At 40.1% G+C, this 12,536-nt stretch overlaps 1 protein-coding gene across 2 annotated transcripts in view; it reads left to right on the top strand.

Annotated features, from left to right (window-relative positions):
• The window catches only part of BDP1 (B double prime 1, subunit of RNA polymerase III transcription initiation factor IIIB), a 94,326-nt gene that overhangs the window by 58,355 nt on the left and 23,435 nt on the right, over nucleotides 1–12,536 (top strand). For both annotated transcript variants that reach the window (XM_008067883.2, XM_021717500.1), the window contains exons 25-28: nucleotides 639–1,026; nucleotides 5,363–5,488; nucleotides 10,971–11,007; nucleotides 11,477–11,569. In XM_008067883.2, coding sequence (XP_008066074.1) covers nucleotides 639–1,026; nucleotides 5,363–5,488; nucleotides 10,971–11,007; nucleotides 11,477–11,569 — 644 coding nt within the window. The remainder of the gene's footprint in view (nucleotides 1–638; nucleotides 1,027–5,362; nucleotides 5,489–10,970; nucleotides 11,008–11,476; nucleotides 11,570–12,536) is intronic.

Raw genomic sequence — 12,536 nt, 5'->3', positions numbered from 1 at the left:
TTGCCTGAGCCCGCGGGTTTGAGACCCGCCTGGGCAGCGAGACCTCATCTCTACAATAAATCAAAAAATCAGCCAGGTGTGGTAGCGCGCGCCTGTAATTCCGGCTACTCGGAAGACTGAGGCAGAAGGATCACCGGATCCCAGCAGGCGAGGCTGCGGTGGCCGGGAGCAACTACTGCACTCCAGTCTGGGCGACCGAGTGAGACTCCGACTCAAAAAATAAAAATAAAAAAGAAAGGTAGATTTATTAAAGAAAAGAAACATTGTGAAGGGCACAGTGGGCAGGACAACAGCAAGAGTGTCTGCTGTCTGCTGCCCATTCTCTGCCTTTTATCCCTTTTTCTTCTAATAATTTCCAGTTTTGTGTTTTCTGTCCACTTTTGTATTACATGAAAAAATGGTCCAGATCTAAAAACTTACTGTGAAAACCTTGTAGGTAGATGACTAAGAATTAACTCTGAATGAGAAACTAAGTAGTAGTTAATTCTTTTTTATTTTCATAGCTTAAGATTTTAAAAGAATGGGTGTTGCAAATTTTTATTTTTATGACTGGAACTCGGATTTTACTCTGAAAGTTTGGTTTTCATTAAAATTTTCCTTGTGCATTTATAACCATATTATTTTGATTAAACATCCAGCTCTCCACAACTGTTAAAAGAACCAAATCACTCTAAAGCTGCTCCTGATAGAAGAACAACTCTCTTTTCTGCATCTGAATGTGAGATAGATCATAGTGAAAGGAGAATACATAGAAAGATCAAGCCGAGTGTCACCAAAGGGCGTGGATCAAAACGAATTCGGGGTAAGACTTCTAAGAAGGAGCCTAGAGCTTCCAAGGCCATGCTGGTGACTCTTCGAGCTTCCCAGGAAGAAGAAGAAGATGATGCTGAAGATTTTGAGTCTGACTACGAAGAAGAAAACTATCACCTTGCTCCAGAAGAAGTGAACAAAGCTCCGGTGTTTGTGCCTGTTGGCCTCAGATCTCCCGAACCTGTTTCTGCTCAGATTGAGGAAACAATGGAAGAGGTGGGTTTTTTGACTCCTTGGCACTTTATCTTACTTGGGCTTTTCCTCTTTTTTCTCTCAGTAGAGCATTATTTCTTCTCTTGGTGATTATTAGGATTTGAAGAGTTCATTCTCTGAATAACCTCTACCAAATATAGTTTTTCTAGGGCCTAGTGAACAGCTTCGGGAATCAGTAGAAGTAGACTTGTGTGATCTCTTGTGATTGCTCAGCCTGTATGGCTCAAGCCCAGTGAGGAAGTCAGTGTAACAATAATGATAGAAAACCTGCTAACACTTGGACCTGGAAGCTGCTTGATCTATTTTCTGTAATTTTAAAGACATTTTGGCAGGTGTTTTCTCTTCACGCTTTGTAATGGGCTCAGGCTGAGTTCTGGTTGGTAGAGAAGGTAGAAGGGACGTGTGTTTTTTTTTCTTTTAAAAAAAAATTGTGGCTAAGTATATATAACATAAAATTTGCCATCTTAACCACTTTCAAGTGTACACGTCAGTGGTGTTAACTTTCACTGGTACATATCATTGTGTTACCATCACCACCATCCATCCACAGAACTCTTCTTCTTTTAAAACTGAAATTCTGTACCCATCAAACAATAACGCCCCATTTCTCCCACCAAAGGCTATGGCCTTTGGCAACTACCATTCTGCATTCGGTTTCTATGAATTTGGCTACCTAGAAATCTCATACAAGGGGTATCATACAGTATTTTTGTTTGTGACCATCTTATTTAGTATAATGTTTTCAAGGTTAGTCTATGTTGTAGCATATGTCAGAATGTCCTTCATTGTTAAAACTGAATAATACTCCCTTGTGTGTGTCTATATCCCATTTCGTGTATTCTTTCATCAGTGGACACTTAACTTGGGTTGCTTCCACCTTCTGGCTGTTGCAGATACTGCTATGTGCTTGGGTATGCGAATATCTCTTTTTAGTCCTGCTTTTAATTTTTTGGGTTAAACAGGTTACCCAGAAGTAGACATGGTGGATCATATGGTAGTTCTATATTTAATTTTTTTAGCAGCTGCCATACTGTTTTTATAGTGACCAGTGTCATTTTATGTTCTCACCAGTAGTGAACAAGTGTTCCAGTATCTCCACATCCTCACCAACAGTTGTTGTTTTTGATTTTTTTGGTAGTAACCATCCTAATGGGTATGGGGTAGAGGAACACATTTAGCTTCCTTACTCATTTGCTTCTTAGTCTAGCATTCCAGCTCTGTAACTTCCAAGTTTTCTGCTCTGCCTCAGTTTTTAGTCACTTGTATGACATATAGAGCAGCATATCTGGATCAGTTTTGTATAAACATTCATGATAGTTTCTGAGTCATTTGAATCAGAGAGTAACTATGATAGTAGTGGTGACAATAAAAGAAGCAGTAGGAACCATGAAACAATCCAAGTAATGTTTAAGGTAATTAAAGTAAACCTTAATTGTTAAAGTAAATCTATTAAGAATTAACGGACTGCGTGAATCTGTAAAGTCACATTTATTTATTTGTTTATTTATTTTGATTTATTGTAGATATGAGGTCTCGCCAAGTTGCCCAGGCGAGTCTCGAACCTGCGGGCTCAGGCAGTCCACTCACCTCGGCCTCCCAAAGTGCTGGGATGACAGGCTGAGCCACCGAGCCCGGCCTAAAGTCACATTTATTAATGGAAGTCAAAACCTTTATTTTAGTAACTCTCTCTCTCTCTCTCTCTTTTTTTTGACTTGGAGTCTTGTTCTGTCACCCACGCTGAAGTGCGGTGCCACACCCGTGGCCACCACGGCCTCCACCAGCTGGGCTCAGGCGGTCCTTCCGCCTCAGCCTTCCAACTAGCTGGAGCCACAGGTTTGGTTTGGTTTTCTTGTAGAGACAAGGTCTCGCCAAGTTTCCTCGGCGGGTCTCGAACCCGCGGGCTCGGGCAGTCCACTCACCTCGGCCTCCCAAAGCGCTGGGGTTGCAGGCATGAACCGCTGTACCTGGCTTTATTCGCTCTTGATAATAGCGTGGCAAGTGTTGGAAGGTAAACGAGGCTGGGCACGGTGGCTCCCGCCTGTGCCCCAGGCTTTAGGAGATGGAGGCGGGAGGGCTGCCGAGCCCAGCAGTTGGGACCAGCCTGAGCAACATGGCGAGGCCTTGTCTCTGCAAACCCAAAACGTTTGCTGGAGGTGGCGGCGCATGCCTGTAGTCGTCCCAGCTACCTGCAAGGCTGAGTGGGGGAGGGTCGCTTCAGCCCAGGAGCCCGAGGCTGCCGTGAGCTACGGTCACCCCATTGCGTTCCAACCCAGGTGACAGAGCCATCCTTGTCACTCAAAAAAGCAAGAGAGAAAGGCCAGGCAGGCACAGTGCCTGTAATCTCAGCGTTTTGGAAGTCTGAGGTAGGAAGATCACTTGAGGTCACGAGTTTGAGACTAACTTGGCTAATAGAGATCCTGTCTCTACAAAAAATAAACATGTAATTGACTGGCATGGTGACACACACATGATATCCCAGCTACTTGAGAGACTGAGGTGGGGGAGTCACTTGAGTACAGGAGGTCAAGTGAGCCATGATTGTGCCATTGTAATACAGCCTGGGCAACAGAGCAAGATCTTGTCTCAACAAAAAAAAGTTTTTTTCTAGAAGGCATTGAAACACAATGGAATGTTTTTCAGCCATAAAGAAGTATAAAATATTGACGTGCCACAACGTGGATGAACCTTGAAAACATGCTAAGTGAGAGAAGCTGGTCACAAATTATCATATACTATATGATTTCATTCACATGAAACATCCAAAATAGGGAATTAATATAGAGATAGAAAGTAGATTAGTGAGCTTAGGGATTTGGAGATGGGGAGGAGAGAGGTTAACGGAATGGAACCTACTGGGTATAGGGTATGTTTTTGAAGTGATGAAAATTCTCTATATTCGAATGTGGCGATGGTTGCACATACCTGTGAATATTCCGAAATACATTGAATTGTACACTTTAAGTGGGTGAACTTTATGTTATGTGACTTATAAAGCTTTTACGACATAAAACACTGAAACTGTGCGGTGCTTAAAGAACCAGCTTTCAGTTTCTAGAATATTCTCTTATCCAATCCCATCTATTCAAAGATCATTTTAACTTCTTAGGTTGCTTGAACTTAAAAAAATTTTTTTATTATCAGTTTTTATTTTTTATTTTTTTTTTGAGTTGGAGTCTCACTCTGTTGCCCATGCTGGAGTGCAATGGCACACTCATGGCCACCCCAATGTTGACGTGCTGGGCTCTGGCGATCCTTCCACCTCAGCCTTCCAAGTAACAGGAACTATAGGTGTGCACTACCACGCCTGGCTAATTTTTTTGATATTGTAGAGATGAGGTCTCGCCAAGTTGCCTGGGCTGCTCTCGAACCTGCAGGCTCAGTCAGTCCACTTACCTTGGCCTCCCAAAGTGCTGGAATCATAGACTGAGCCACCGAGCCTGGTCCTAATTAATTTTTTTTTATAGACATGATCTTGCTATATTGCTCAGGCTGACCTCAAACTCCTGGGCTCAAGTTCAAAGTAAAGCCTCCTGAGTTGCAAGAACTCAGATGTACACCATTGTGCCCACTTGCATTTTTTAATTCATCCCACTTCTCTCAAATATTATCAGATATTTTTCTCTAAATTTTTCATTATAGGAAACAGACATAGAAAACACGTGTTACTATAAGAAGTATAGCATGAAGACATACCCTCATACTTGACTCTTTGTTCCCAGTTTTTACTGAATCATGCAACCTTTTATGCTCTTTGTTTTTTTTTCAGTTAATAAGAGAATAGGAGCCAGACTGTATTGTGTATATTCTAGGAAATAAATCAATATCTTTTTAATGCCCAGATTATAGGGCTCTTTAACCAGTAGAACTGCCAAGTAAAGAATAAATATGATCTGGCTGCTACAGATGCATTTAAAAAAAAAAGTAAATATGCGTGAACTTATGATTTTACATGGCTATTGCCCTGGTATCAAGGACCAAACAGGCTGTGGGACTGTGGGAGAGGGCAGTTGTGGTAGGGAGGACGGGATGTTAAATCTTTTTAAGGCTTTTTGTTCATCTCTGTTATAGCATTTATGACAGGGTATGGTTAGTTGATTACATGTCTTCTTTTCTCTTAACTTGTGAGTTCCTTGAGGACAGGGACCAAGCTTACCTTTGACTTTGTATCCCCGTGCCCGTAGCACTCTAATTTTTAGGAAATGCTCCATAAATGTAAACAGACTGAAGAGAGAAATTAGAGGAAAATAAAGGCAAAATTGGGAAAATGGAAAACGAACGAAAATGAGGTTTTGCTGTTTATAGTGTGTTGAAATGAAGTAATAAAACTTTATTTTGACAGCTTGAAATAACCGTGAATGTCCCAGATGTAGGATGCATAGCTGTTGTTGAACATCAGTTCCCAAACACAGATGTTGTGACGACTCAGGAAGTGAAACAAGAAGAAAGTTTGCATGCATCCTTGTTTGTAAGCATCCATTTTAATATGATTTGTGTGGCCTTTTGTTCTTTGTCTTCTTTCAAAAGATTGGAGGTTTATTTTTATAGGATCAGTTTTACAAATACTTCTAGCTAATTCCTCTTATGTAAGAAGCCATTAGTATGAATAGTAAAAACTAGTGAATCATCCATAGATTTTAGATTTGATTTGAGAAGCATTGACTTTTTTTTTTTTTTTGAGGGTACAGCTTTTAATGTCTTCATAGACAGCTCCATTAAATCTATACTAAGTGTAAACTTCTCAAAATATATTTAGTTGCATTATATTTGGCACTCAAATTTGGTATTGATTTTGCTTTTGCAAGTAAAGACTAGAAATTGTAATTTTTTAAACAACAGCTTTATTAAGATATAATTCTTACACCATATAATTTCCCTATTTAAAATGGATACTTCAGTGATTTTTAGTATTCTCAAATATCATTACAGTCAGTTTTAAGACATTTTCATAATCTCAAAAAGAAACCTTATGTCCATTAGCAGTAACTTCTCATTTCTCCAGCCTAAGGAACCAATAAATCTACTTTTTCTCTTTATGAATTTGCCTGTTCTGGACATTTCATAGAATTGAAGTTATAAAATCTGACTTTTTGTATCTGGCTTCTTTAACTTAACATAATGTTTTCAGTGTTCACCCATGTTGTAGCTTGTATTGGTACTTAATTACTTTTTGTAGCCAATGTAGCCAAATAATATTCCATATGGATAGATTCTATTTTGTTTATTTGTTCATTTATTAATCCACATTTGGGCTGTTTTTGTTTTTTGTCTATTATAAATAATGCCACTATAAACACACATGTTTGTGTGGATATATGTTTTCATTTATGTTGGGTATATTTCTAGAATTATAAGTGCTGGGTCATATGGTAACTAGGTTTAATCATTTGAGGAACTGCCAAGTTGTTTTCTTTTTTTTTTTTTTTTTTTTGAGTTGGAGTCTCCTTTTGTCATCCAGGCTGGAGTACAGTGGCACGCTCTTGGCCTCCGCAGCCTTGACCTCCTGGACTCTGGCAATCCTTCCGCCTCAGCCTTCCAAGGAGCTGGAACTACAGACACATGCTACCATGCCTGGCTAATTTTTGATTTATTGTAGAGACAACGTCTCGCCAAGTTGCCTGACTGGTTTCGAACCCGCGGGCTCAGGCAGTCCACTCGCCTCAGCCTCCCAAAGTGCTGGGATTACAGGCTGAGTCACCAAGCCTGGCCTGTATAGATCTTCTTTACTTTCAGCGATGTTTTGTAATTTTTTGTTTGTTTTTTTTATTTTGAGTTGGAGTCCCAGGCTGGAGTGCAGTGGCACACTCACGGCCACCCCAGCGTCAACCCACTGGGCTCAGGTGATTCTTCTGCCTCTGTCTTCCATGTAACCAGAACCACAGGCATGTGGTGCCATGCTTGGCTAATTTTTTGATTTATGGTAGAGATGAGGTCTTGTCAAGTTGCCCAGGCTGGGCTTGAGCCCATGGACTCAGGCAATCCTCTTACCTCGGCCTCCCAAAGTACTGGAATATAGGCATGAGTCACTGCGCCTGGCCACTGCACTCTAGCCTGGGTGACAGTGAGACTCCAACTAAAAAAATAAATAAATAAAAAGTTTTTTTGTTAGTGATGGGGTTTTGCTATGTTGCCCAGGCTGATCTTGAACTCTAGCCTCAATGAAGCTATCCTCCTGCCTCAGCCTCCCAAGTTTCTGGGATTACAGGCATGAACCACTGCATCCGACCACGCTTTTTTTTTTTATTAGTCTTGTATTCTGCAACTTTGCTGCTCGTTTCTTAGTTCTAAGAATTTCTTTTAGTGGATTCCTTAGTATTTTCTATATGCAAATAATGTCATCTGCAAATAGAGATAGTTGTACCTCTTGCTTTCTGGAGTAGTTTCCTAGGACAGTTGTAACAAACTACAGCTGCTTCTCAGTTTTTGATCAAGTTACATCCTGATAAAACCATCATAAAGTTAAAAAAAATTATAAGTTGGAGCTGGGCATGGTGGTGGTTCACACCTGTAATCCCAGCACTTTAGGAGACTGAGGCAGGAAGATAACTTGAGCCCAGGAGTTGGAGACCAGTGTAGACAACATAGTAAGACCTCATCTGTACAAAAAATAAAAAAATTAGGCTGGGCTCAGTGGTTCAAGCCTGTAATGCCAGCACTTTGGGAGGTTGAGGCAAGAGGATTGCCTGAGTGCAGTAGGTTGAGGCTACGGTGGCCATGAGCACACCACTGCACTCCAGCCTGGAGTGAGACTGACTCAAAAAAAAAAAATTAGCCAGGTGTGGTGGCTCATGCCTGTAGTCTCAGCTGCTCAGGAGGCTGAGGCAGGAAGATTGCTTAAGCCTAAGAACTGAGGTTTTAGTGAGTCCTGATCATGCCATTGCACTCCTGCCTGCGCAACAGATTGAGACTCCAACTCAAAAACAAACCGACAAACCAAAAGCACCACAGAAATTTATTATCTCGTACTTCTGGAGTCAGAAGTCCAAAATCAGTGTGTCAGGATTGTTTGTTCCTTCTGGAGACTCTGAGGAAGAACCATCCTGTGCCTTTTTCTTACCTTATGGTGGTTGTTGGCAGTCTTTGCCATTTCTTGGCATACAGCAGCATCATTCGAAACTCTGCCTTCATTGCCACATGGCGTTTTTCCTTTGTGTATGTCTGTGTCTCTTCTTCTTCTTGCAGGAGCTCCAGACATATTGGCTAGAACCAATCCTAATCTAATATGACCTCATCTGAAACTGATTATATCTACAAATACCCTACGTTTAAATAAGGTCACATTCACAGTATTGGGGATTAGGGCTTCGACATATCTTTCTAGGGGACAAATTCAGCTTATGATACTTTCAAATCTAAATGTTTTTGTTTCTTTTTGTTGCCTAGTTGCCCTGGCCAGAACCTCCAGTTCCAGGTTTAATAGTAGTGGTGATAGTGGACATGTTTGTCTTTTTCCTGGTCTTAGGTATAAAGTATCCAATCTTTCATCGCTAAGTATGATGTTAGGTGTGGATTTTTCATAGGTGTCTTTTTTTTTCATTGTCAAACAGATAATGTGCCCATGTCATAACAGGGTCTAAGGGTGGTGCATCTCACACATGCATGTGTGAATGCCCAGTCATCATACTAAATGAGCTACAAAAGGATCCCTTAGATGATCTTTATCAGATTGAGAAAGTTCATTTCTATTCCTAGTTTAATGAGTGTTTTTGTCATGGAAGAGTGTTGGAATTCGTCATGTTTTTTCTGCATCTATTGAGACACGTTTTTTGTTTTTATCATCTTGATTTTTGTCTGTTAAATCACTTCATCCCTGGAATAAATTCTACTTGGTCATGATTTATAATTTTTATATCTTGTTGAATTTGATTTGCTAGTATTTTATGGATGATTTTGATGTCCGTATGCATCATAGATATTGGTTTGTAGTTTTCCTGTGACGTCAGGAGCTGAAGTCCTGCTTCCCTAGGGAGGAATGCTCCTCAGCTGGGACCTGTGGGGGAGGGATCCTGGTTTCTTGACTGCAGCAGGCTGAAGTGGAGTCCTGCCGTGCTCACCTGGGAGGAAGGAGGGAGAGAACAGGCTTGGTTAACATAGACTCTTATCTTTGCTAGCAAACTTGCATGGAATTTCTTGTAGACATTTCTACATTTGCTTTTTGCCTTATGACCATTTCCAGAAGTTTCAAGTGTCTTTTATTCTTAAGTTTTATTTGATTATAGGGATCTGGGGTACAGGTGAGGATTAACTGTAAGCAGGCTGCATGCAGGTGGAGTTTGGGCTTCTAACTGGCCCTCGCTCCCTCTGAAAATGACCAAGCGCCTTTGTGATTGTCACATGACTCCCACCCTCCCTCCACCAGCAGTGCCCAGTGACTGCTGATCCCTCCCTTGTGCTAGTGTGACAGTGTTCAAGGCCCACTTAATGACTGAGAACATATGGTATTCAGTTCTTTGTTGCTGTGAGAGTTCACTAAGTGTGATGGTCTCCAACTCCATTCAATTGGCTGCAAAGTCCAGATTTTGTTCTTTATGTTTGCGTAATACTCTGTTGTATATATGTACCACATTTTCTTTATCCAGTTCATTTTCACTGAGCAGTAGGGTTGGTTCCATGTTTTTACTATTGTGAATAGTGCAGTAATAAACGTGTGCGCAGGTGTCTTTTGTAGAACGACTTAATATTCTGGGTATAATCCCAGGAGAGGGATTGCTGGATCATATGGAAGGTCAATTTTTAGTTCTTTGAGGAAATGCCACACTGCTTTTCATAGTGGTTGAACTAGCTTGCACTCCCACCAACAGTGTAGAAGTGTTCCTTTTTCTCTGCACCCATGCCAGCTACTGTTGTTTTGACTTCTTAATGATAGCCATCTTTGCCGGAGTTAGGTGGTATCTCATTGTAGTTTTGATTTGCATTTATCTGAAGATTAGTGAGGCTGAGCATTTTTTCTTGTTTCTGTTTGGTGCTTATATGTCATCTTTTTAGAAGTGTCTGCTCATGTCCTTTGTCTGCTTTTTAATGGGGTTGTTTTTTCCTTTCACTTCGTTTGAGTTCCTTGTAAGTCCTGGATGTTAGGCCTTTTTCAGATGCATAATGTGCAAGTATTTCCCCCCCCCCCCTCGCCTTCTGTGGGTTATCTCTTTACTCTCTTAATGGTTTCTTTTGCTATGCAAAAACTTTTCAGTTTGATGAGCTCCCACTTGTCCATCTTAGCTTTTATGGTATTTGCTTTTGGGGACTTGGTCAAGAATTTGTTGCCTATTCTGATATGCATAAAAGGGTGTTTCCTACTTTTTCTTCTAGGATTCTTATGGTTTGAGGTTATCTATTTTTAGTTGACTTTTGTATATGGTGATAGGTAGGGATCCAGTTAATTTCTTCTGCATATGGTTAGCCAGTTTTCCCACCACCATTTGCTAAATTGGTCTTTTTTCTCCAGCAATTGTTATTTATGACTTGTTTTGTTTTTTGTAAATCAGTTTCACTGGGGAGTGGGTTAGTGAGCGCCTCAAGCTGTTGTTCTGGCCATCCATTCTGTAACTTATTAATTTGTTAAAATTCATTTAAGTTTTAAGCTGTCTACTAGGGTAAAACATTTATAATATACTTTTGTTGGGTAGAAAATGGCATTAAATATGGCTAAAATTGAATGATAATGAAAGTGAAGAAGTAAAATAAGAATGGTAAATGTATACAGCAATATAATCAAAGTTAAGATTTATATATAATGCCAGAAAAAGGTAAAATCAGGAGCAAGAGACAAAGGAATTTGGCTTTTAAGTTATTTCTGTTCTTAGGAAATTTTATGAATAGTTATACGTTAAGAAAAAAACAGTTTTCACTATTATAACTAGAAGTATGGAAAGACCTGTAAAATGTAGTGCTTTTTGAGAAACAGAACATGTATTTGAAGAAAAACTTAAGATGTGACTTATCTTTTCCTTTTTTAGGAAATGGCCACAGATGAACATACCCAGAATGAACCAGGTAACTGTTAACAAGGAAACCGCTAAATCTACCTGATTAACACTAGTCCAGTCATGCAGTAGTGGAGATAGTAAATGAGTCAGTTTGCTGGAAAGTTGAACAAAAAGATTCAACTGTTGATTGTCTCTATGAGAAATGTGGATTATTGGAATGTTACTTTGGAAAATGAGTTAAGATTTAAATGTTTAATAGAAATATCTCTTGAGCATTTCCTATGGATCTGCACAGATGAGAGCATTTTCTTTGAAGGTATTATTTAATGGGAGGAATGTGTTCAGTGAGTAAAAACCAACAGTGGTGATTTCTTTATTTGTAGCATATAACCTGAACAAAGCACTACCCTAGGAATAAAATAGCGGGTCAGAGAAGGTTGACACTTGTTACTGGAAGATAGACACCTGAATTTTAAGATTTTTTAAGTTAACAGATTTCCAGATTCATTCTTCTGTTTTAATGTTGACCTTACCAGGTACCAACGATGGAAGCACTGAAGCTGCCATAACTTTACTTACAATGGGTGATCTAGTACTGCAGTCCGAGATCAGTACCGAACAGGGTGATGGTAAGAATGAAAGACAAACCTACCAAAAATAGAAACTTTTAAAATCTAACTTTTAAGAAATTATACCTGCAATTGAGTAACAAGTCTTTTACATTTGAAGTTGTCTTCACTTGTTTCTAGAAAATATGTGTGGATTGATGCATCCACTATTTTACTTAACCCCATTAGTTGTCGTGGCATCTAATTCAAGATGGTTCACTTGGTTTATTAAGAATAATTTGTATTCATGGGATAGTTGGTCTGGTGCATCCTCTGCCTTTGCCTTCATAAGCATTATTGGTTAACTGAGCTCATTGGTCACTGATCACTTTATACATGTTTCTTTAGCAAAGGAGCTGCTGCTGGGGATGGTCTTCACAATTAGGTGACACATACAGGAAGAAGGGACAGTAGCAGTTATTCAGACAGTTTAGCTTAAACCGTTCCCATATGGACAGAGCCAAAAGATATGTCAACCCAGATTTTTAAAATATTAGGCTGAATTTATAGACAAGCTATGGTCTCAGTGTCTTTTATCTATGTTAATTGGATAAGTATGCTAATTATATTATGCTAATTATATTCCTATAATTATGTTGACAGGTCATGAGTAGTCATTTTAAGTGTTAGACACTTTTAAGCTGGGCGCGATGACCCACGCCTGTAATCCCAGCACTTTGGGAGGCTGAGGCGAGAGGATTACTTGAGTCTAGGGGTTTAAGACCAGCCTGGGCAACTTGTCAAGACCTCGTCTCTACGATTAATCAAAAAATCAGCTGGGTATTGTGGCATACACCTGTGGTTCCAGCTACTTGGAAGGCTGAAGTGGAAGGATCACCTGATCCCAGCAGGCTGAGGCTACAGTGGCTGTGAGCATGCCACTGCACTTCAGCCTGGGTGGCAGAGTTAGACTCTACTATATATTAAAATATATATATATAGCCGGGCTTGGTGGCTCAGCCTGTAATCCCGCGCCTTTGGGAGGCTG

This window comes from Carlito syrichta, unplaced genomic scaffold, assembly GCF_000164805.1.
Source record: "Carlito syrichta isolate Samal-C Ts95f unplaced genomic scaffold, Tarsius_syrichta-2.0.1 Scaffold309812, whole genome shotgun sequence".
Lineage (NCBI taxonomy): Eukaryota > Metazoa > Chordata > Mammalia > Primates > Tarsiidae > Carlito > Carlito syrichta.
Note: the sequence above shows the minus strand (reverse complement) of the source record. Positions and strands in the feature narration are given on the sequence as shown.